The sequence below is a fragment of the Lipotes vexillifer genome, unplaced genomic scaffold (assembly GCF_000442215.2).
Source record: "Lipotes vexillifer unplaced genomic scaffold, Lipotes_vexillifer_v1.1 scaffold756, whole genome shotgun sequence".
NCBI classification, from domain to species: domain Eukaryota; kingdom Metazoa; phylum Chordata; class Mammalia; order Artiodactyla; family Lipotidae; genus Lipotes; species Lipotes vexillifer.
Window position 1 is genome coordinate 1,452,621 of NW_006773042.1, and position 26,066 is coordinate 1,478,686.

Genomic DNA, 26,066 nt, shown 5'->3' on the forward strand with positions numbered 1-26,066 from the left:
GCTGAAAAGAATTTTAAAAAAACCTGACTTCTGCTTGCAGGCATCAAGAGATTACAAGAATTACCAAACCAAGATCCAGGAGAGGACAGAAATCTCAAGGTGCAGCCACTCTCTCCCTGGGACATTTACCAATTCCAAAAGCAGCTGTGAGGGTGGACAGCCCTTTGGACAGCTTAATGGAGCTAGAGGAACAAAAAGAGTATAGGGCCAACAATGAGAAGGAAAGGAAGTCTGATAACCCACCCAGTGTAGACTGGCATCCCCCAAAGCTACACACACTAGCAGTATGTGCAAATCAGAAGAGAAACAGAACTTAATGGCTGAAAACGAGTTCAGGTGATCCTAGTGTATTAATGCTCCTATATTCTTCAAGAGGATTTACAACATCCTAGCCCTCACTTATTTTTTCAAATAAATTTTCAAATATATCCGGCATATATTTAACAAACACCCAGCACACACATGAAAAAGAACCAAGAGAAACAATACATAAAAGAAACAGACCCATAGGACCCCTTTTCTCAATTACATACTTTAACATAACTTTCTATATTGAAGGGGATAAAAGACAAAATTAAGAATTTTGGTAGAGGATTTTAAAAAAAAAGGAAATTGCACATTTGAAAAAGAATCAAGTAAAAAATATAAACCTAAAATAAACAAATATGTGGGCAAATCTAAATGAATATTGACGATATAAAATCAGTAAAATGAAGAGTGGGATAGGAAAGACCCAAACAAGAGGGCATCATTCAGGGAATAATGGGGAAGTCTATTTTGGCTGCACTGTATGTGGGAGGAGGGGGTGGGAGGATACAGAGGAGAAAACCATGCAACTGCAGGCCTTGAATGCCAGACTAGAGTTTCAGCCTTGGGACAATGGAGACAGAAAAGAGGGCTGAGCTTTTGGAAGATTAAACTGGCACAAGGGAAAGATACTAAGAAGAATTTAAGAAAGAAAAAAACAGGTAAAACCAGCAAATACTAGGGATGCTATTTTTAAGACTGCAGCCTAACCACTCCATTCTCCCTGCATTATCTGACTATAGGCACTCACCGTCCTTGGCTTCTCTCTAGTTCCATCCCAGTATCCTCTAAGTGGTATCCTTTCTCTGGTACTCCAGAACTATCTTTTTAAAACACATGTGATTGCTAGTCACTTAGTGATTTAAAATGAAAAAATGTTTGTCACTTTCTGGCTTAAAAAGGAAAAAAAGAAAAAAGAGTCAATGGCTCTCCATTAAATCTAAAACAAAATCCAAATTCCTTCCAATGGTTTCATAACACTCCAAAATCTGGATCCTACCCACCTCTCTAGCATCAGTGCCCATTACTTCATCCTCCTTCCCCTCGCATCCCCCACACAAACCACCATAATCAACCATCCCTCTGTGCCTCTACACTTGCTTTCATTTCTCAACGCACCTGCCCAGCAACACATTAGTCCCGAATCAATGCCACTGTCTTCCTTCAAAACTCCCAAGGCCAGTGAGTTGAACACAACTGAAGAAAATCACAGAATCTTGGCACAATTACAAATGCATGCTCTTCACCCTCAGCTGCGTTTTCAGCCTTGCTCTAACACCTGAGTTCTTCTCTACTCAACTGCTGTAGCTCATCAGCTCCCTCTTTGCTCTCAATGATTATTTCAGATTTTACTATTTTTCTCAATTTCTCCATTCAATCACTTGGTCCCCCATCTTTCAAGAAATAAACTTGACTCATTCATTACCCAGAAAAGAGGCCCTCAGGCAACTACCCGCACCCATCTTAAGTCTCCTCTGCCCACACTCCCCTTCTACTGAAAGGCCAACACCTCCCACTGTGTCCTTATATCCATTTTCCCCTTCCCTTCAGCCTACAAACATGCAAATTTCTCCAAGAGGGATAGGGATCCTCCCTTGACTCCAGGGCCCCCTCAAACTGTTAACCAATCTCTTACTTTCCCTTCTTATGTTAAGAGCAGTCTATCTCCCCTTCCTCATTTTCCAGTGACCACTAAACCAAGCAATCTGGCTTCTTCGCCTAAAACTACACAACCACTCTAGCAAAATCCTAAAACTTTACCCTCTTGATTTTTATGGTCTCACATACTTCCTATTCTGACACTTGCCTATCTTCTTCATGACCTCCTTTTCCCAATTCCCCTTAACATCAAAGCTTCCAAGTACCTGCATTTGGCCCACCACTCTTTTGAAGCTATGCTTTCTCTGAATAATTTCATTTTCTCTCCTAGAGTTCATATGCAGAAGACTCCCAAATATTAATTACCAGTACATGCAGCTCTATCAACATCTGTGCATACTCATTCATATTCACTGCCTCCTGGTCATCTCCATTTGATGTTACACAAGCATAACCAATTCAGCATAACCAAAATTTAAATCATACAGCTGCCTGTGCTCTCTATTTTAAGTGGAAACACCCTTATATCCATCCCAGGAATCATCCTTGAATGGTCCCTCTTGCCCCCACCTTCAATCAATCAAGCCCTGATGATTTTATCACCTAAATATATCCCCAGTCTATTCCATCCTCTTACCCCCTGCCCTAGTTCAGGCCTTATTAATTTATTAACAAGACTATTCCAACAGACTCAACTCCTAACTCCTTATTCCTCTCAAATCCATCCTCTGTTCTGCAGCCAAAATGATTTCTTTAAAAAAAAATCTGATTCTGTCACTTCCTTAAAATTCTTCAATAAAGTCCCCTTCTAAGATCCAGAGTATTTAAGGCTTTGCATTTTCTGAACCTTACCCTCCTCTCCTGCTCTCTTCTTGTCATTCTTTGCTACATATTTGGTAATCCAGTAATAATGAATAGCTTGTAATTCTAATTTACTTATGTCTCTCCTTGGCCTGGCTAACTCCTACTCTTCTTTTAGGTTACAGTTCAAGTGTCATGCGGTCCTGGAAGCCATCTTAATGGCCAACATCACCCCCCCCCGCTCAGGTGGATCATATTTCCCTTCTATATGCTGCTATTTCCCTACCTATCACTGCACTTACCAACATTATTTCATAGTGCTATGTTTATGCATCTGCTCACCCCTTAGCCTAAACAGTAAACTCCTTGAAGATAGAAACTTTGTCATCGTTATATCCCCAGCGTCCAGAATATTCGATTACAGGTACTCTGAAAATGTTTCTTGAATGAATAAATAAAACAATTTCCCCAACTTTTCCATCATCTAACCCTACCACCCACCATCACCACCACTACGCCAACCCCCATGAAACCTGACCCGCATATTCGACACTTAAAACTCTACCCTGAGTACTTCTGTCTGCTGTCTCTATTCTCTAGATGAAGAGCTCCAGGAGGGAGAGGACCGGTCATATTCACCTGCCTGACTCCGGTACCTGGCACATGGGCTGAAGAATGAATGAAAATGCTTAGCAAGGCTGAGAGGCTGTCTCGGGCTTCTCTCTCACACCCTCCGCAGAGCTCAGACCAATCCCAGGGGCCGAGGGACTGGGGGGACGCGTGATCTCCCCGACAAGCACAGACCCCCAATGCCCGCGGGCTCGGACTGCGTGGGTCGCCTCCGCCCGCACACCAACCTCCACCCCGCCGTCCTCTCCAGAAGAAAGAGGTGGAGGTCACTGCGGCGCTTACCGGCAGGGGGGGGGGGCAGTACAGACCCCCAATGCCCGCGGGCTCGGACTGCGTGGGTCGCCTCCGCCCGCACACCAACCTCCACCCCGCCGTCCTCTCCAGAAGAAAGAGGTGGAGGTCACTGCGGCGCTTACCGGCAGGCGGAACTCCAGGTGTTCCTGTGCCATGAGCAGAAGATACCTGTTCACGGATCCCGGCAGCGCCATCGCATCAGCCCACGGCGCGCCTGCGCCACCGAGGGTGTCTCACTCTTTTCTTCCCCTACAGACCGCTTCCGCTAAGGCAGAGCCTGAGGAGCCAGAAGCGGAAGTGGGGAGAGTCGGTTCTCTCCGGAGGTTCCCGGCTTGCGGAATTTGAGCCCCGCAGTTCCCAGAGAGGTTTCTTCTGCTGCCGGTTGCGTTCTGTTTGAGGTCCCGGTGTACCAAGAGCTGGTGTGAGAAGCTGTGTTGTGTTCAACAGCAGGTTGCGATGAGACTTTGTAGTTCCCAATGATTCTCCACCTGGAATGTACTTTTAACTTCCCCTACAACTCTTCAAATTCCAGGCCTTCGAAACTGAACTGAAATTTTGTTTTTCCCTGCAGACTTCTCTAACCACTCCAGGCTTTGGGGACTGACTTAGCTGGACTTAGCTATACTTATTGAAGTATAGTTGATTTACAGTGTTGTGTTAGTTTCTGATGTACAGCAAAGTGATTCAGTTATACATATATATTCTTTTTCATATTCTTTTCCATTATGGTTTTTTACAGGATATTGAATATAGTTCCCTGTGCTATTAAGTAGGACCTTGCTGTTTATCCATTCTATATATACTAGTTTGCATCTGCAGCTTTTTCAAAAACTTGTACTGGAAGGGGCAGAGAGGTTCAAAGTCTGCCTCTGGACAGATGCAAAGCTCCGTCTGCTCACCAAGGCAGATCTCATAGAGACCTGGCCCCTCTTGTGAGATTACTACTGTGTAAGCATTGGAGCCTCTGGTATAGGCTGCTGCTTATTAAAAAACCAGAGGTGTTCCTGGGAAGGACCAGGATTTGGAAAGGAGAATTTTGAGTTCTGGTTAGAACAGGTCACTACAATGTTGAGACTAGTAGGACACAGTCAGTGAAGAAAGGAAATTAGCGAGTTAACAGGTCCCAGTGGCAGAAGTCACGTGTAATGTCAAAGTTGCCCATACATCTGACTAAACATCTATCACTTGAAAAGGGTTTAGGTGTCCCTATGGTTTAGAACCATAGGGATTTGTGAACCAATGAGAGGGAGAAAAGCTCTCTTCATACATAGGAAGACTAGATTTTTGCAATGAGTAAAAAACAAGGGGTTTTTGAACAGTTTGGAGAGTAAAGTTTTATTGCAACAAGTCATATAAGAACTATGGAAACTTCACTATTGTGAAGCATTCCTGAGGGAGTTCTATTTCACAAGATTCCAGAAGGGTCCTCAGCATCTTCAGTCTTCATGAAGATAATTCAGGAAGAAGAGAAGAGAGGAAAAAACACTGGCTGCTCTCAGGAAACAAAACTGAACAAGTTGGGACTCTGAGACACCTGTTCAGACATAAGCAACTGCAATGGATTTAAATATGATTCAGCTCCTTGAGGTCAAATTTCCAACAAGCAAGAAACCCAGAAGTGGAGAAAAGTAGATCTCATCCTCGGTGAAAAGACTCCCCAGAACAAACCTGAAGCCCTAATTGCAAAACTAAACCAACGATTTGCTTCCTCTGGAGCAAGATCTGTGCATAGAAAAAAATGTGAAGGAAAACAGGCTGGAGATTCAGCCTTCTCTCCTGGTCATCCTTAAACTCTAATGCTGCCACAATTCTAATAATCAAGGGCCATACATTTCCAGGCAGATGTAAGATGGCAGCATAATTGAGTTAAGCTAGAGGAGACCAGCTCTCCCCAGTCTCAGCAACTGCATGAAATGGAAACAGTTTTCCAAAAGGAGCCTAACCAAGGGCCTGCCAAAATTAGGGATGCCTCTCCTCTTTGGGCCAGTCCTTAATTTGATTCTTTTGTTTGCAATGAGATCGAGATTGCAAGATACCAATAATGGTATCAGTCTTTTATTCCACTTCAAATACAAGGCCATGCAAGACCTGGATATCATCTATGCTGCTCCAGGCTTCAGCTTTGTAGCTTAGGTGGCTTTGCACATCTTTGAATGGAATGCCATTTATTACTTCTCTTGGGCAGAACTGGTGTATTAGGGACAAGTTCACAGTGCATTTACTTCATTTGAGCCAGATCTTTTGTCCTTCCTGTTTTCCTCCTCATTTTCCTTCTCTCCCTTCCTTCTTTCCTTCCTAAAATAAAAGAAGCAAATATGATTTCTAAAGAAAGAAAGGCTTTTGACAAGTAGTTTGCAAATATTAAGTCTCAAAGTAGGTGTGCAGCTTTCCTAGGAAAAAGCACACAGATTCCTGTTTAAGCATAATTCCCAATAATCACCATCTCTTGCTCCTAGTTGCTTCCCATGAGTAGGAAAATAATTATATATAGTATAGATAGCCTCAAGTCCCATAAAAGGGATTTTCCTGAGCGTCTACTATAACAGGGCTCAAAGAAGAGTTTTATTCAATCCTATAGGGCACAGGTTCTCAAATTTAGCTGCACATTGGAATTACCCGAGGAGATTTTTAAAATATGAGGCCCAGAATCTATCCCCAGAGATTCAAATTTAATTTGTCTGGTATGTGGCCTGAACATAGATATTTTTGGTTTTGGTTTTTTTTGCGGTACGCGGGCCTCTCACTGTTGTGGCCTCTCCCGTTGCGGAGCACAGGCTCCGGACGCGCAGGCTCAGCAGCCATGGCTCACAAGCCTAGCCGCTCCGCGGCATGTGGGATTTTCCGGACCGGGGCACGAACCCGTGCCCCCTGCATCGGCAGGCGGACTCCCAACCACTGCGCCACCAGGGAAGCCTTATTTTAAACATTTTTAAGACAAGTTATGAATTAGCTTTGTACTGCTAATGTTATAGATGACTAGAGAGTTACCAAATAATTGAACTACTGAAAAGGCTGAGTAAATTTTAATTGTCATAATTTGATTATTGATCTTTACAAGAGAAGAGCCACTGAAAATGTAAGGTTCCAAGGGTTTTCCAACAAAGGAGAAAAACTTACTATGAGAGGGTATAATCTCATATAAATTAAATCAAATGGCTAATCACATTTTTTAAGAGGTCCATAAGGCATTTGAGAATTCCTTAAATACCTTACATATTGTTATCATAATACTGTCGATTATATCACTGTAAGTTCACATAGTACAACATGTTGCATACGTTGAAAATTTCTTTTCTGAAGCTGATCACAGTTGAACTGATCTATAGAAACATGTAACTGCTAATCTGTGTGGATGCTCAGCCAGCTACTTAGCAAAGCAGTGCTGAAAAACTTGTAAATCTAATTTTGAGAGCCTGTAACCCCTACTTCCAAATTCCTCTCTCCACCTTCAGTGAACAAAATGGAATTTGGATGTTCAGTTGTTAAGTAAATAATAATGGAAGCAGAAACCAAGGAAAGTACATGTTGGTCTCTCAGCCTAAACTTCCACTATCTACCTGCCTAACATTGAGTCTCAAATACTCAGTTCTACTGCCACCTGCTCTCAAAATTGTTTCCCTCTCCACAGCCTCTTCTATGGACATTTTTGTACTTAACGTACCAAATTGTACTCACTGGTTTTGTCTGATTTTCGTATTAGCAATTAAAAGCAGACTGTCCTTTCTCACTTCTGTATTTCCAGATCCTGGCAATGTCTGGTACATGTTAAATGCTCACCGAATTTATTTTTTTATTTTTTATTTTTTTTGGCTGTATTGGGTCTCTGTCGTTGCGCGCAGGCTTTCTCTAGTTGGAGAGAGCGGGGGTTACTCTTCGTTGTGGTGTGCAGGCTTCTCATTGCGGTGGCTTCTCTTGTTGCGTAGCACAGACTCTAGGCGCAGGGGCTTCAGTAGTTGTGGCATGTGGGCTCAGTAGTTATGGCTCCTGGGCTCTAGAGCTCAGGCTCAGTAGTTGTGGCACACGGGCTTAGTCACGCCACGGCATGTGGGATCTTCCTGGACCAGGGCTCAAACCTGTGTCCCCTGCATTGGCAGGTGGATTCTTAACCACTGTGCCGCCAGGGAAGCCCACTAAATGTTTTTTTGAATGAATTAATGAACAAATGAACTAAACAATATTGATTCCAGAGGTTGTAACTAAGTATTTCATTACTTAAAACTATGTTTAATATCATCCCCCCAAAAAAGAAGGAAAAAAAAAAAACTACTCTTCTCAGCCTGTTTCTACAATACTTTAACCCTTATGTTCATTTATATTCATGTACATGGTACAGTTATACACCGGCACAATGTAAGATTAGCTTTCAGTACTTATTTTTCATTCACATTCACTATTGTTAGTGTAGATTAGCACCAAAAGACAATTCCTAAAGAAATATGTCTCATGAAATGATTTATCAATATATTAATGTTGCTATTAAAATTAATTTTCTCATCCAACCTATCTCTACTTTCAAATCAGGACTTTTTCATGATAAAAGACAGGTCTAACCACTTTTTAATTCTAATTTTCCTTTGGTATAATAAACAAGCCAAAGAGCAACAGTTTCTGCCAGTTTTAATAGATTAATTTAACCACTTATGTTTCTTCCCAATTTACGTTCTTACAGGTAAAATTCCATTACAATGAATTCTCTTGGATAGTCAAGTTGATTGTTATAGCAAATTCACTGTTACAGTGAAATTATTTTATATATATTACATAGCTTCAGGATCAATTTATTATAAAGATGCTAGGATTCAAGAAGTGAAAGCCAGCATCTGAAACCTGAGTAAAAAGTGACACATATACAGTTCTTTCCATCAATGAGATCAGAGATCACTGTGTAGTACGGTACTGTTTATTTTGAAATTTTGTGTGTAAAATTATAGAACAATCAAGAAATAATTTCCCTTTCTCCTTCATACAATAAAGGCTCCAACAAAGTACTTTTTATACCAGTTTATTCTTCATAAATAAATCACTATTATAATTGACTACTGAGAAATAAAAATGTTTGAACTTAAAAAAAATACAGAGCCCTTCTTGATTAACAGAATTTGTTTTAATGGGATTTTATCTATAGTATCTTATACCTTAGACAAGGAACCACTAAAACAAAGTCAATGACAAAATATTCATATAACTATATCACAGATTTCAAGAAACAAACATTAAGAAACAATTTAAAACTACCCAGTAATAGCTTCACATAAAACCCAATTGTAATTAGACTTCAAAGAGACCAGAATATTAGTTTATGTTGAGCTAAAATTAGGAAAATCTTCCACTGTTGACATTTTCATGTTCTTAGTTTGTCAATCAAATAATCAGCCTGTAATGGAAAAATAACATTTTTTTATTCTAGTTATCATAGCCTACATGAAATAATCCTACTGGCACCCCTATTATAATAAGCCACAGCAGAAGAACTGGATACTACATATTCTGTTCCTAAAAATATCTTACAAAAAACTCTCAACATAACAGTTTTCAAACTATAGTAAAGGTGTTTATTCTATAATGTATATAAATAGGCAGATTTTTATCCACATTGCCTTTTTGTTAGATAGTTTCAATACAGGAAATAAATATAATACTAAAGACATGGAAGAACCTGAAATGCATTTTACTAAGTGAAAGAAGCCAATCTGAAAAGGCTACATACAATATGATTCTAACTACATGATATTCTGGAAAAGGAAAAACTGGAGACATTAAAAAAGATCAGTGGTTACCAGGGATTAAGGGGGAGGGAGAAATGAATAGAGCACAGAGGATTTTCAGGGCAGTTAAACTAGTCTGCATGATACTACAATTGTGGATATATGTCATTATACATTCATCCAAACCCACAGAATGTACAACACCAAGAATGAACCCTAATGTAAACTATGGACTTTGAGTGATAATAATGTGTCAATGTAGTTTCATGGATTATAACGAATGCATCACTGTGGTGTAGGATGTCAACAGTGGGGAAGACTGCGAGTATGTGGGGACAGAGGGTATACGGGAACTCTGTGTACTTTCCATTCAATTTTGCTGTGAACCTAAAACTGCTCTAAAAAAATAAGAAAAACAAAAAGAATAAAAAGTAAACTAAAGCCTTCTAGTTATATCATTTCAGATACTTTTCTCAATCATCATATATCTGAAAAATTATGTAAGATTTCAGAATAAACGTTAATATCTTTATCTTGATTTTTTCAGTCTCATAATATATACTTAAATACCTAGATTTAAGAAGAGTTCAGATTCCCAGGACGAACCATTAATAGATCTCATAACTTTGTTCATTCATTTTTTTCCCAACTAAAAAATCATGTAAGGAAATACAGTTTAAAAAGTATAAAAATGTATTTCTAATTATTTTTTACTATAAAAACATAGATAGTGTAGAAACTTAGAAGTACAAATAAGAAACAAATATCTGTTTTTTATCATACTGATTTTTTAAAGAGACCACACCAGCTTCCTACAAAATGTCCCTTTTTAATTTCAAATATATACACCACATACCTTAAATATATATATGTATATATATATATATATATATATTTTTTGTGGTACGTGGGCCTGTCACTGCTGTGGCCTCTCCCGTTGCGGAGCACAGGCTCCGGACACACAGGCCCAGCGGCCATGGCTCACGGGCCCAGCCACTCCCCGGCACGTGGGATCCTCCCGGACCAGGGCACGAACCCGTGTCCCCTGCATCAGCAGGTGGACTCTCAACCACTGCGCCACCAGGGAAGCCCTTAAATATATTTTTAATAAAATAAAATCATCTGGACAACAAGTTGAGGAGAGAGATAATAAGTTTGAAATATGAAGTTTCTAGAAATCAACTGCTTTTTCATTTCTTTTGTACTATGACTATAATAATAATCTGCATTAACTAATGGTAATTACTTAATTTGCAATTTGATGGTTTTTCAGATATAGCAACTATAGGTCACCTTATCATCATAGACACATAAAATAAGAAACATAAATTACTAGTCAAGTGGCCCTGGAAGGACAGAGTCATTTAATAACTAAAGCTTGACTGTCAGGTTACAAGCCAATAATAAGTTGAATTCTATTCTACTTTTGCCCTAGTAAAGCAAAATTCTGCAATTTTTTTAGGCTCAAAGCTTCAACTTCAGATCTAGTAGCTGATGCTACTACTTGCATCAATTTCTGCAATGAGGTTGATGATGACAGGCAGCAGATAACATTTACTGAGCCCTCACTATCTGCAATGCACAGTTTTAAGTGCTTTACATGTTAATTATTTCATCAATCCTCTTATTAACCCTAGATGTAGGCACTATTACCTAAACGTCAGTAGTAGATAAAAAAACTTGGGCCTTAAAAAGTTTAAGTAACTTGCACATGGTCACTCAAGTAACTAATAGAGCCACAATTCAGAATTCTGAACTATTAATGCCATGAACTTCTATATGATATCCTCTGCTTACAATTGAGAGACTTTGCCATAGTATCTCTTCCTACAGATTTGATGACCTGGAAAAGTACCCCCAAATTAAAAATATTATTTTAGATATGTGCAAATAGAATGTTAAAACAGAAGATCAAGTCTATAAGAGGTGTAAGTGCCCACTGTTGCCAAGAAAAGAAAAACTACAACAAAAAGGACAAATATTTTAAATATTTTTGTACGCTGCTAACATAACAATAACACTTACTGTGATAAACCAATAGGAATTCACTTTATAAACCAATTTTGATAAGAAGCTAAGCTGATCGGCTGGTGCCAGAACATGAAGGTGCAAATGGGAAATGGAACAGAATGGTGGCACATGGAAACCCATTCTGAAACAGCAAGGTAAGAGATAATTGACAAATTAGTTCTACAATAGTTTAAAACTATATTTTCAGGTTAAAACACATAAATATTAAAGATATCCAAAACAGATTACCTACGGTAGACAGATTACCACTCAAACATCTCTCTCACTGTTTTTCTTTATGAACTTGAGAAGCATTCACACAGTCCATCTTCATGTTGCAGTTCACAGTAAGATAAACTCTTCACTGAGAAAGGCTTTCACAGAATATTACGCCTCTGTATAACCCTTATGAATTCTGAGCTGGCATTATGTCTTATTACTTCAGTTCTTATCATATCAAGCTTTAATTCTCCTAAAAGATGTCTCTGCAGTGAATCTTAAAATTACTGAACGCTGAAGTAGAAGTAGGATTCCTTTTTCCAAGACATAGCCAGTAGATGGCGCACTTTCTCCTTTAATAAAGTGGTCATTTCCTTACCCTCACTAAAAAACTTTATCATCACTTAAGTTTCTTGAATACTAAAAATAAGTTAGATGATAACTATTCATAACTATTTGCTTTATAAAATATTTAAAAGAGAATTCCTTTGGTTAAAAAAATTTTAATATGATTTAACGTCTTAAAAATCCATTTACAAACAGTTTTGTAAGTCTACTTTGTAAGTGGAGCAAGGCACACCTGTAACAATAATTCAAGCTTAGAAATATTTTCCTGATCAAACTAGAAGTAAGTCTCAATTTTTAAAAACGACTAAAAGTGACTGGGAACGTGGGAAGAAGGCAAGGAGAGGTGCTATAATGCAGCAGTACAGGACAGACTGTGGAGTCAGATCCGTAACATATTGAAAAGCCTCTACCACCACCCAGAAAAGGAGACTAGGTTTTCCCTCTATGAAACAGGAGTCATATAATGGAATCAAGTAATCTAAAAGCTAGAAGTAACTCAAGGGTTCACTCAACCTTTTCATTTTAAAGATTTTAAAGATGGGGAAACCAAGATGTAGAAAGTTGAAGAGACTTCTCAAGGTCACAAAGTTAGGCAGTGGTAGAGCTAGAATTGAAACTCAGGGCTCTTGACAACCAGTCCAGTGTTCATTCTTCTAATGAGCACTTCTATGACTGGGAAGGGAACGTGTTGATTTTGATCAAAGAGTCTCAAATACCATCTGTTCCTTGTCATTATCACCCTTGGATATAGTTCATAATAGTTTTCACAGGATTTTCACACATTCAATCTCATTTTAGCCTACAAGTAGGCAGAGCAGGTATTATCTTGGAGAGTTTAAATGACTTGTCCAAAGTAACATAGCCAGTACAACTATAGTAGAAGCAAGTAACACTGATAGCATTAGAATTCAGGCCTCTGAATTCCAGTTCAGAGGTGTCAAAGTAATCACTATACCTGCCTTGGTACTACTTTGATCATACAAGGCAAAATTGAAATCTTTTAAAAAGAAAAAATAAATAGATTAATTAAAACAGTTACCAAATTGAATATTGTATGCTTTTACTCAAACTTTGGTTAATGTCAGAGTGCAGTTCAACAAATTCAGGTTACTTTCATGCTGGAAGGGTAATAATGTATTTTTAAATCATATAAAATAAATTTTTTCTAAGGAAATTCAATTTACTCACAATTTTATAGGAATGCACATGTTGAACAAAGAGGACTAAGCAACTAATTTTACCTACCCACTGCTTCAATATACTTGTCTGTCCAAAACTAAATGTGGTGATTATTAGATGATGTTGAGATGTGAAAAAAAAGTTTTGTTTATTAAATTTACCAATGAACAATATGTTCACTTTCAGGAAAACTGCATTTAAACCATGAATTCTGCCATCTCTACTTTCATTTTCCTGAGGAAATTACATTTCAGAAAAACCAACTGCATATATTGGTTTCTACATGGAAGTATACATACCTCGTATTTTTGAAGTCAGTGAAATTATTCCTTTCAAGAATGTTTTTTCCAACAGTTACCATGTTCTCAACTACAAAACAGTAAAGAAACTACATTACACTATAGGAGACATTAAGTTCACTACCTAGTTATTAACCAGAACTTTTAGGGTCCTAGTAAAAAGTCGTATCAAATGGATACACATTTAAAGACTCATCCAGTAGCTCTGAGTTACGAAGAAATTTGCTTATCAACAACTGAAATGAAGGTTCAACCCATCACAAACTGTCACACATAAGCTGACTTTGAACAGCTGTTGAGGGATATTATCAAGTGACTTTAGGACATATGATCCTACTGAGGTCTAATTCTAATCATAAGGAAACCAAGTAATTAAACAAAAACTGTTTGAGTTAAGAGGACAAGAAAACTTGAATTTGTCTCTGAACTCAAATTAGGAATATGACATCCCTTTATGTTGGCCCAGCCATGACTAGCTAAATGTTTGTTTTGGCTTCCAAACTCTTATTTGCCTTAGCATCTTTATTGTCTCAATGTTTCATGGCCTTCAGGTGGGAATATGCTTCCCCATTAAAAAAATTTTGGTAACCCAGGATCTTCAAAGCACAATGCCAAAATTTAGATCTCTTTTGTTTCTGAATGGTGTAATCAAGCATTTGAAAAGAGAAGAAGTGAGAGAATCTGCAGAGGGCAGTTGTTATAATGAGGCTTATAAAATCATTGCTAACAGTTTACCTTTCTAAGTCAGGCTTGAGTAGGAAGGCTTCCATGACAAGGCCAGTACCACAAGGTAAAAAAAAAAGCTCATGTTACTTCAAGCCAGACTGTATCTTGTTTTCTTTTAATAATACTCCCAAGGGCTTCCCTGGTGGCGCAGTGGTTGAGAGTCCGCCTGCTGATGCAGGGGACACAGGTTCGTGCCTTGGTCTGGGAAGATCCTACATGCCGTGGAGCGGCTAGGCCCGTGAGCCATGGCCGCTGAGCCTGCGCATCCGGAGCCTGTGCTCCGCAACGGGAGAGGCCACAACAGTGAGAGGCCCGCGTACAAAAAAAAAAAAAAAAAAAAAAACTCTCAAGGTGCAGGGGTTGGGGGGAGGGGTAAATTATGAGGCTGGGATCAACATATACACACTACTATATACAAAATAGATAACCAACAAGTATCTACTGTATAGCACAGGGAACGATACTCAATATTTGTAATAACCTATAAGGGAAAAGAATCTGAAAAAGAATATATATATACATATATATGTATAACTGAATCGCTGTGCTGTATACCTGAAACTAACATGATATTGTAAATCAACTATACTTCAATGAAAAAATTAAAAAAAAAAAGAGACAGATGGTAGAATCATGCTGCATTCCACGTAACAAGATAGAGAAGGACTTTAAGCATCATAAATCTAGAGACTTTAACTGGATGAAAAATTAAACTGAAAATAATCAGAAGAATGTTGACTAGTTTCTGGTTCAGTATGGAGACTTGTGTGATTATTCAATTTGCTTTTGTTTTCAACATAAAACCATCCTTGAAAGTATAATTTGAGAAAAAAAATACTCCCAAGATGCCAAACACTTGAGTAAATAAAAAAGATTGTTTTTTCTTTTAATTTCTTTAAAAGACATATGATTATTTAACAGTACCATGGCATTATAAAGTATGTAGATGAAATATAAATGACAACAATAACAAAGTGTTGCAAAGTTTCTCGCATTTTACATGAATTGATACAATGTTAACTCTAAGTAGGCTGTGATCATTGAAGGATGTGTATTTTAATTTCTCTAGAACAACCACTTTAAAGAAATACAAAGAAAAATAGCTAAAATGGCAAGAGATAAAGTGGAATACTAAAAAATATGTTTGATCAACCACAAGAAGGCAGGAAAGAAGAAACAGGGCAACAACAACAACAAAAACCGGGACAAATAGAAAACAAATGGCAAAATGGTAGACCTAAATCCAACTATGTCGGTAGTTATATTAAATGCTTCTGAACTAAATGCTTCAATTAAAAGAGATTTTCACATTACATTTTTTTAAAAAGAGTCAGACCCAATTATATTGCTATCTTCAAGTCTTTAAATATAAATATTCAATTTGTAAGTAAAGGATAGAAAAAAATACCCAATGCAAACAATAATAAGAAAGCTGGAGTATCTAAATTAATGTCATACAAAATAGACACAAGAGGGCTTCCCTGGTGGTGCAGTGGTTGAGAGTCCGCCTGCCGATGCAAGGGACATGGGTTTGTGCCCCGGTCCGGGAAGATCCCACATGCCGCGGAGGGGCTGGGCCTGTGAGCCATGGCCGCTGAGCCTGCGCATCCGGAGCCTGTGCTCCGCAACGGGAGAGGCCACAACAGTGAGAGGCCCGCATACCGCAAAAAAAAAAAAGACACAAGAAGTATTTCCAGACATAAAAAGGAACATTTTACAATGATAAAAATGGATCATTGAGAAGACATGACAATCATAATTACATATTCACTTAAAAATCAGATCCAAAATACATGAAGCAAAACCTATTGTCTCTTTCCTATTTCACTGATATCTACTCTACTATTTCCTTCTTTATACTTTATTTTGATCTGATTTGCTTGCCTCTTTCTAGCATCCTAAACTGGAAACTTAGGTCATTGGTTTTGTACCTCCTTTTCTAATATAAGCACTTAGAGCTATAAATTTCCCTCTAGGCACTTCTTCAGCTACATTCTACAAATTTTGTTATGTTGTATTTTTATTACCAATCAGTTCAAAATATTGTCTTTTTTACCTATTTATTTAGAAGTTACTTAAAAGTGTTTTAACTTAAAAATATTTAGTGCTATTCTACATTTTATTATTTATTTTAATTCCATTGTCATCAGACAATGTATTTTATAAGATTTTGATCATTTGAAATGTATTGAGACTTATTTTATTGTCCAGAATATGGACTATCTTGGTGAACATGTGCTCATAACAAAATGTATATTCTATAGTTAGGTGAAGTTCTATTAATGTCAATTATCGTCACAGTGCTTGATAGTATTATTAAGCTCTTCCATATGCTTATTATTTTTCCAACTTTATAGACTGTATAAAAATATTAATGGCAAGGACTTTTAAAGTTTTATTATGGAAATATTCAAATATACACAAAATCAGTAAAGACAGTACATATAATGAAATCCCAAACACCCACCATGCTGCTTCAAAATTAGTAACATTTGATTTGCAACTGTTATAAAAACCTTTAACAAGAAAAGAAATACTAGAAAAAGAAAAGCAAGCATAAACACATTTCTCCCTCCTTAAGGAAAACAGTATAAAAGGAAATACTGAAGGTTGGTGCCTGTTGCCTAGTACTAAATACTGCACGTATATTGGCCTCTGTCTGTTGGAATGAGCATGAAACATACTGATAGAACTGAAGATGACTAAGGAATTTCACAATATCTCGAAAAAACAGTTTAAAAACTGGTTAATTCAGTAGTCTAAACACTAATAAACCACATATCGAGGTTTTCATCAAAGAGATTTCTTAGTCACCTTCAAAAATCTGGCCCAATTTATCTATCTTGCCAGCTACCTTAAAGTATTGACCAAACATCCCAGACCCTGATGACAATGGCTATTGAAGCAGGTTTGAAGTAAACTTAGCAACGTCTTAGTAAACCGTAGCTGACAAATCACAGAAATCATGTATAGGAAAATACAGGATAATCCTGTAAGAGACAAGATTTCAGAATCTCTTTTTCAGAGGCTAAAAGTTCATCACTAAAATCTCATAATTAAACCTTGGTCCTACTTCATCTATACAGAAAATTACAAGGCAGGAAACTACAAGGCAGGTACCAATATGGTCTCACTCTCAGGTAATATGTACTCATATGCCATATTATAACTTATTTGTTTATAACTTTTTTAAAATTAATTTTTATTGCAGTATAGTTGCTTTACAATGTTATGTTAGTTTCTGCTGTACAGCAAAGTGAATCAGCTATATGTATACATATATTCCCTCTTTTTTGGATTTCCTTCCCATTTAGGTTACCACAGAGCACTGAGTAGAGTTCCCTGTGATATACAGTAGGTTCTCATTAGTTATCAGTTTTATACATAGTAGTGTATATATGTCAATCCTAATCTCCCAACTCATTCCACCTCCCCATTGCCCCCTTGGTATCCATACGTTTGTTCTCTGTGTGCATCTCTATTTTTGTTTTGCAAATAAGTTCATCTGTATCATTTTTCTAGATTCCACATATAAGTGATATTATACGCTATTTGTTTTTCTCTTTCTGACTTACTTCACTCTGTATGACAGTCTCTAGGTCCATCCACGTGTCTGCAAATGGCACAATTCCATTCCTTTTTATGGCTGAGTAATAGTCCATTGTATATATGTACCACATCTTCTTTAACCATTCTATTTGTTTATAAGTTTTCATATTATCTTTCACTTTCAGAATCAAGAAAGCCATGATTTAAAAAGCATAAAGAGGCATTATCTTTTAGAGATTTTAAAAATAAAATAACATGGCGTCTGAGATTTGCTTAAAATCCACTGTGGGAGAAGGTTAATATATGTAAAGAGATTGGCCATGAGTTAATAAATGTTGAAGTTGGGTGATAAATACATGGAGATTATACTATTTTCTTTATTTTTGTATATATTTGAAATTTTTCATAATGAAAGTTTCAAAAAGCCATAATGCTCCTTTATCACAATATCTGGCTAAACTGTTTCTTTTCAATTGTCACTGCCGTCACTGATGCCAGTTCACGATGATATAACCATGAAGAATACTGCCATCAACTTACCCAGTTCTATCTGATCTTTCTTTAGATATCTGCAGTTTCCAATATGCATCTTTGGCACCACAAGATAATGATGAGGTGCTGCTGGCTTGATATCTTTGAAGCAAACTAGGTCTTCATTCTAAAGGAAAATGTCATTTGTTAGTGAATTTTTAAAAAGAATTTCCTAATGCTGTTCTGGCATGTCTTAAACATCATACATAAATCTCAGTCTGATAGGGAAATGGTGCTTATGTTACAACTAATCCCCATTGGGCAATTTTGTGATTATGCATTATGTCCATAAAGACAAGCTTTAGCTTCCTTCATGAGATGCTCATTTATTCCAGAGAAGAAAAAGACATATAAAATCAATTTCCAGAAAACAATTATGAATGAAGTTCATTAAAACTTCATTATCATAATCCCAGAGTTTTTTCAAATTTCATTATATATTTCTCCATCTCTACCCTAAGGTTTTTCTACTCCTAATATGTACTTTTTTTTTTTTTTTTTTGCGGTACGCGGGCCTCTCGCTGTTGTGGTCTCTCCCATTGCGGAGCACAGGCACCGGACGCGCAGGCTCAGTGGCCATGGCTCACGGACCCAGCCGCTCCGCGGCATGTGGGATCTTCCCGGACCGGGGCACAAACCCATGTCCCCTGCATCGGCAGGCAGACTCTCAACCACTGTGCCACCAGGGAAGCCCCTAATATGTACTTTTAAAGGTTCTACCACAGAATCATAGCAAGATTGATAAATTCTTTTTTACATTTAATTTTTTTCGACTCTCAACCTGTGCCACCAGGGAAGCCCCTAATATGTACTTTTAAAGGTTCTACCACAGAATCATAGCAAGATTGATAAATTCTTTTTTACATTTAATTTTTTTCCAAAGTGCCATTTTCTTCATTTATAACATCATCTAGCATCTATATATCCAGGGGTTACATTTTTAAACATTTTTACAATAATTATAAATACTTTTTCTTTATGTTTACTTGCCACTTTATAGCATTAAAAAGACTCTGAAATGCTGAAACAAACTCTAGTATACTGTACTAAGTTATGTGTCCAGTCCATTACATGTATAGTATCAGTTTTCTGGTTTCTGTACTCCACACATTAATGTAAGGAAAAAAGAAAAGGAAACAAAAAAGGGAGTCTTTCAACCTATTAACATTTGAGTTTCAAGTTTTTTCAAAAGAAAAATCTATATTCCCTAAATAAACTTATTCAATATCTTATATTAAAAAATTAGTCAAAATTAAATAAAATCAGTATCAATAAGCATAGTTTCCCAGAATGCACTGTTGCTCATTAGTTCTCCATTCTAAGAACTAAAATTCAGTTGGAACAAGGGCCTCATATCCATGCCAATAATCTTGATTTCAGTGAGAATAATGATGAAAGGCAATTGTACATACTGTAACACGAACTTCCTTATCAGTATCCATACTGCTCATCTAAGCTTCAGGTGACTGACAAATTGACCTGCAGTGAGACCACAATTCAGTGAATGGGACTTTTTGTCTACTTTAGCCCCCAGCAGAGTCATGACTGAAATGGAGGGCAGCAAAAATACAGTATTATGTGTCCCTCTCCTATCTCAAGGCTTCTATAAAATGTCCACAATATCACTCTATTAAAATATTGCTTAAATATTGATTTTGTTGCTGTCCTCATTTACATGCTTTCAACCAAGAGCTGCTAAAATGTGGAGGCACAGCCACACAAAAATCTCGATTATTTTTCCAGATATTGAGTGTAACCTGCCTATAAGATGAGAATAGAGAGGGGGAAAAATTGTAACTTTTAAGACCTTGAAGTAAACAGTGATCAACTGAATGTAGCATGAGCTATGAGGAAAGTACACAAACAAGAAATGAATTGAGGTGCCTGCCTACAGAAACGGATTTATGCTGTGTTTAAAGAATATGAGAATCCTGTTGCCCCCAAACTTTGAGGAAAAATCTATAGCAGCTGTTGCTTTGTGTTAATGTATCAGGAAAATGAAAGGAAAAGAATCTGTTACTCTCTTCGGCTGATGCAAGACAAAGGTTTGAGGATAAGATAGAAAATTTAGTAGAAACAGAAAATCATGAGAGGTGACTAGGGATAATGTATGCAGCATACTCCCCCCAGTGCCAAGAGGAAATCTTCTGATATACTGGGGAAAGTGATGGGTTTCCTGCAATTCAGGAACAGAGACTCAGACCAGGTGGGGTGTGTGTGTGTGTGTGTGTGTGTGTGTGTGTGTGTGTGTAATTTTACGTAAATATGTATACATGTGTATATATATGTATATGTGTGTTATATATACACACACACGTGTGTGTATAGTCTCAGAAGGTTGGTTGACTTGGGGAACCCCAAGAGCTAACCCTAACCCTAAAATAACAAGCATGACAATTATTTCCATTTTTATTATGGTTTTCCCGTCTAGTAGTAACTTTAAATATACATATCCATGGTATGTTTTAGAAAGGGATAAGATCAAAAAGGATAAGACAGCAATGTTCTTGAATATTTAAAGTTTTCCATTATTTACTTAATGCTTCCAGCTGAGAAACAACTAGTATCGGGGGTCACATCTAGTACAACAAAATTGTACTTCCCAGACTGATTCATCACACAACAATTTTATATGTCTTTATTTCCTCCTCAATTATGGCATTAACTTTTAAAAATCCAGAGGTAAATCTTTCTGGTACAGAATACATCCCGATTAGAATTATTTTGAGATAATATAGCTGAATTCTACCTCAAAGCAGGAGTAACACTTCTTTAGATTCATGGAACTACAAAATGCTAGTCTAAAGCATAACAGGAGAAAAACATTAAAGAAGCTCTTAAAAATCTGCTGTCATACATGACTCAGCCATAAGAATGAACCAAATGCCCAGTTCTGCCTTCATCTCCCAAAACCCTATTTTGAAAGGTTCTGTTTACTAAATGTCATGTGTGAATATTTTATTTTCCCAATTCTCGTTAATTAAAGAAACCTACCAATTGACATAACTGTCATCATCACCAGTAGATAAAATTCCTGTCAAAAGCAAAGCAATGACGTTTTATTTAGCCTATTCAATCAATGATTGAATTAGATTTCCATTAAGCTTTCTAAAATACTGAAACTGGCTCTCTGATGTCTCTCATTGCTACTACTGATCTAGCCAGTATTTAGACTCTTCATTTAAAAGAAAGACCTGGGGCTTCCCTGGTGGCGCAGTGGTTGAGAATCTGCCTGCTAGTGCAGGGGACACGGGTTTGAGCCCTGGTCTGGGAAGATCCCACATGCCGCGGAGCAACTGCGCCCGTGAGCCACAACTACTGAGCCTGCACGTCTGGAGCCTGTGCTCCGCAACGAGAGAGGCCGCGACAGTGAGAGGCCCACGCACTGCGATGAAGAGTGGCCCCCGCTTGCCACAACTAGAGAAAGCCCTCGCACAGCAACAAAGACCCAACGCAGCAAAAAAAATAAATTAATTAATAAACTCCTACCCCCAACATCTTCTTAAAAAAAAAAAAAGCCACTACAAACCCCTACAGGAAAGCTATCCAAAGATCACTCATTAAAAAAAATAAATAAAACAAAGACTGTCCTCCCATTCCACAGACAAACAGGCAAAAAATATGAAATGGTATTTGTACAAGGCTATTCTTTGCAGCATGATTTATGATAGCAAAAGACTGAAAATAACCCAACTGCCCATAAAATTCAACTAAGACTGGCTGAATAAATTACAGTAAATCCATACAGTGGAGTATTGTGTAGTTATAAAAAGGAATGAGGAAGATCTTTATACACTTATGAAATCATTTCTGGAATAAATTCCTAAGGTAAAAAAGAAAAAGCATGGAACAAGGTTAAGCTATCTTTTGTGTAAGAAGACAGAGTATAAATATAAACACACGCATACATATCTACTCACAAAGGAAAGATAAACCAAAAATATTTTTTAAAGGTTTGTTGTGGGGAAAGAGGAACAGCGTAGAGATAACAAGAGAATGGATACCAGACTTCAAATGTACTTTGCTTTACAATTTTGATTTTAAAAGCATGTGAATATTTACCATACATTTTTGGACTCAAAAAAAAAAAAAGTAGTCCTTAACAATGGAAAACAAACAGAAATGAGTGAACCTAACTATTTGTCATGTTGGTAGCATAATTACACAAAGAAAAGATAATTTCAAGTGACTTTAAAGTACAGAATTTTTACTACCTATACCTAGTGATACCCACTAAAAGAGAATTTTTCATTTCAATTCAGATCATAGGCAAGCTTCTCAAGTGTAGGACATGCCATGTTCATCTTTGAGCTCCAAGTGAGTAACACATATCAATAGTAAGCCTGCAAAATCTGTTCAGTAAATGACAGTTGCTTAAACAGAAAGATAAAACTACCGATACTCCCTTATCTACTCCTTAAAAAAATGGTGTGTCATTAGGGTTTTCATATACTTTTCCACAGAAATGGATGACCTTCAGGCTTCCCTTGTGGCACAGTGGTTAAAAATCCGCCTGCCAATGCAAGGGACACAGGTTCAAGCCCTGGCCTGGGAAGATCCCACATGCTGTGGAACAACTAAGCCCATGTGCCCCAACTACTGAGCCTGCACTCTAGAGCCCACGAGCCACAACTACTGAAGCCCGTGCGCCTAACGTCCGTGCTCCACAACAAGAGAAGCCACGGCAATGAGAAGCCCGCGCACCACAACGAAGAGTAGCCCCTGCTTGCCGCAACTACAGAAAAGCCCACGCGCAGCAACAAAGACCCAACTCAGCCAAAAATTAATTAATTAATTAATTAATTTTAAAAAAAGAAATGGATGACCTTCTTAAAGTTGGAATTACGGCCATTGTATGATTATAACAGTGTTTCTTAAATGTTTCTCATTATCACCCTCCTAAGGAACATTTTTAGACTTTTTCCTAATTGCCCTCCCATGATATGTTAATATCACAAATATATTGTGTATCTCTCATGTCCTATATGGCATAGCTGTACTTTATATATAAAGAGTAAACCATATACTTTCCTCCTTCACCTCCTTCAGGGCTTCATTCAAATGCCACCTTCTTAGTGCAGCTTTTCCTGACTAAAAATTTAAAATTTGCATCCCTTTTCTCTTTTTTCATTCCCATCTAGTGAACTCTGTATCAATATTTTGAACTATGTATCAATATCCATTCTCTATATAATATTTTACTTATTATGTTGCTTACTATTTCCTGTAAGCTCCATGAGGACAGGGATTTTTGTACATTTTATTTACTGCTATATCCTAATGCCTCCAACAGTGCCTGACAAACAGAAGGTACTCATTCAAATACTGAGTAATGGATGAGTGACTGAGTTTCCTCTTTCTCAGGGACAAAGCTCTACCACCGTGGGCCATTTTAAACCTCTCTCCATTGGCACCTTCCCATCAGGATTTAAACGCACCAAAGTCTTCACTGTTTTAAAAAGCTTTCTCTTAGCTCCATCTCCTCCTGTAGTTACCTTACCTTTTCCCTTCTCCCCAAGACTGCCAAACTTCCTTCAAAAGTCGTCTGTATTTGCTGTCTTCAATTTTTTATCCTTCAGGTTCTTATCAACCACAATCTGCCTTCTGCCTCACCACTGCACTGCAGTTGCTCTCCTCAAGGTCAATGACCATCACTCTGGGGACAAAACCAGTTCTGATCTAAGTTGCCCTCTCTGCAGGCATATTGGAGAGTCACCTAACCCAGATTCAAGGATTAGGGAAGGCTGATGTTGCTGCCAATTCCTATCTTCCTGACATACTCCCTTCTCTTAGCTTTCCTAGTTTTCCCTCTGTTTCTCTCTCCTCTTTCCAGGTCCTCTTCCTCTGCGTCTCTCTTGTAGGGGCCCCTTCACTTCTTACTCTACATATACTTCCTAGGTGATCTCATTAATTTCCCTCTTTTCAATTTCCATCTGTAAGCTGACAGTTTCTAAAATCTGAGCTAGAGATGCATATCTCTGCAGTGTCAGACTCCTAAATATCCTTAAATTGATTGGCTTTTCCTCATTCCCACTACTACATCTTATTTCAGGCCATCATCAGGCTGGATTACTTCAACAGCCTCATAACCGATCTCCATGCCTCCAGGCTGGTCCTCTCTAAATCATTCTCCACAGTGGTGTCAGATAATCTTTCAAAGATCAAACCCTTTCATGTAACTTCTCAACCCCTTTCTTCCAACCCAGCATTAACAGTAGCATTAAACACTGCAGAGCTTCCCTTCACTCTTCAAATAAAGCCAAAACTCCTTAACATGAATTACAGTAGCCTTAATAACTTGGCCCCTTGTCTACCTCTCCAGCTTCATCTTTCACCACTCATCCCCTCAAACTCCATGCTCCAGTTAGACTGAATTTCTGTTCTCCTGTGGCAGGAACCAAACCTCTGAAGGTGCTCTTTACCAGGGGCATCTTCTCTCCTCCTCACCTGACCAATGCCTACTTAACTTTTTCGTGTCTCACTTCCTCTGGAAAGCCTTCCCTATCCCTTCAAATCTGGGCCAGGTGCTCCTCCCACAAGCCCTGCAAAATACTGCAGGTGGTAAAACCATCTCACCATACAACAGGGCACTGTTATCAGCTGCCTCTTCTGTCCCTTTAGATTATAAAATCCAGACAGGGACTATCCTTTACCTTGCTCACCCATGAATCTCCAACAGTGCTTAGAAGGAAGTCAATTTACTTTTAACAAATGAATGAATGATTACTACAAAAACAACAACAACAAAAAAACACAAAGAAGCCCAGAATCTTTGGAGCTGATTCTTTCAAAAGATGTTTCTTGGGCTTCCCTGGTGGCACAGTGGTTGGGGGTCCGCGTGCAGATGCAGGGGACACGGGCTCGTGCCCTGGTCCGGGAGGATCCCGCGTGCCGCGGAGCGGCCGGGCCCGTGGGCCATGGCCGTTGGGCCTGCGCGTCCGGAGCCTGTGCTCCGCAACGGGAGAGGCCACAGCAGTGAGAGGCCCGCGTACCGCACCCGTGACCCTGCCGGCGGGGGCACCCAGCGGGAGAGGCCACAACAGTGAGAGGCCCGCGTACAGAAAAAAAAAAAAAAAAAAAGAAGGATGTTTCTTTAAAGGTAAGTCGAGCTGGTGGAAGAAAGTGCCTACCAGATCATCTGTTTTAAAATATCTGGACAAAGTCTTAATGCTCTGAAAATGTCCACATAGCCTAACTGATAACACTTCTAAGGAAATGGACCCTTTAGTGGAAATCAGAATCTATTAAGTAATAGTTTGACCTCGGACCCACTCCTGCCAGCCTATTTTCAGTCAATCTAACAAACAGGTTTTCACAATTACCATTATCTATTTTCTACTGGTTTCTCTTCAGTACCAGTATTAAGAGTGCGGAATGTAAAAGCAGTGTCTAGAAAGGCGGGGGGAGGGGGGGGTCCCTTTAATAAAATCAGAGGCCATACATGCTCTTGTCCACTAAGTACCTCGGCAGCTGCAGAGAGACTTTACCACTACTACATTTTCTCCCCTTAGAATAGCAAAGAGGTGGCTGGTGACACTCCCTGCGCCTAGAGAAGCAAGTCTGTTATTAACACTAGGACACCCAGCCTCCCCCAGCCCCATTTATCAGGACCCTCCCCACCCGATCCACACCGGCGAGGTCCCCTCGCGGAGCCCCCAGGAGCGATCGGGTCCCCGGTCGCGCGTCGCCGCCAACCTCACAGTACAGGAGTTCAGTGCTGGGATCCTGCTGCGCTGCGATCCGGCAGAACACGCACTTGCTACTGTAGTTCTCGAGCTCCGGCGACTCTGCGGCGACGGCGGTGGTCTCCGAAGGGGATCCCAGAGGTTCTGCAACCGCCGCTGCCTCAGAGTCGGCACATGACTTCTTG

At 38.6% G+C, this 26,066-nt stretch overlaps 2 protein-coding genes across 2 annotated transcripts in view; both read right to left on the bottom strand.

Annotated features, from left to right (window-relative positions):
* Positions 1-3,831, bottom strand: part of TRMT11 (tRNA methyltransferase 11) — a 64,230-nt gene extending 60,399 nt beyond the window's left edge. The window contains exon 1 of the mRNA XM_007447969.1: positions 3,753-3,831. Within this exon, the coding sequence (XP_007448031.1) occupies positions 3,753-3,824 (72 nt within the window). The 5' untranslated portion in view covers positions 3,825-3,831. The remainder of the gene's footprint in view (positions 1-3,752) is intronic.
* A 4,784-nt stretch (positions 3,832-8,615) lies between these two features.
* Positions 8,616-26,066, bottom strand: part of HINT3 (histidine triad nucleotide binding protein 3) — a 19,870-nt gene continuing 2,419 nt past the window's right edge. The window contains exons 5-10 of the mRNA XM_007447980.1: positions 25,953-26,062; positions 19,876-19,957; positions 18,206-18,323; positions 13,391-13,460; positions 11,361-11,487; positions 8,616-9,004 (exon numbers count right to left, since the gene is read on the bottom strand). Of these exons, the coding sequence (XP_007448042.1) occupies positions 8,972-9,004; positions 11,361-11,487; positions 13,391-13,460; positions 18,206-18,323; positions 19,876-19,957; positions 25,953-26,062 (540 nt within the window). The 3' untranslated portion in view covers positions 8,616-8,971. The remainder of the gene's footprint in view (positions 9,005-11,360; positions 11,488-13,390; positions 13,461-18,205; positions 18,324-19,875; positions 19,958-25,952; positions 26,063-26,066) is intronic.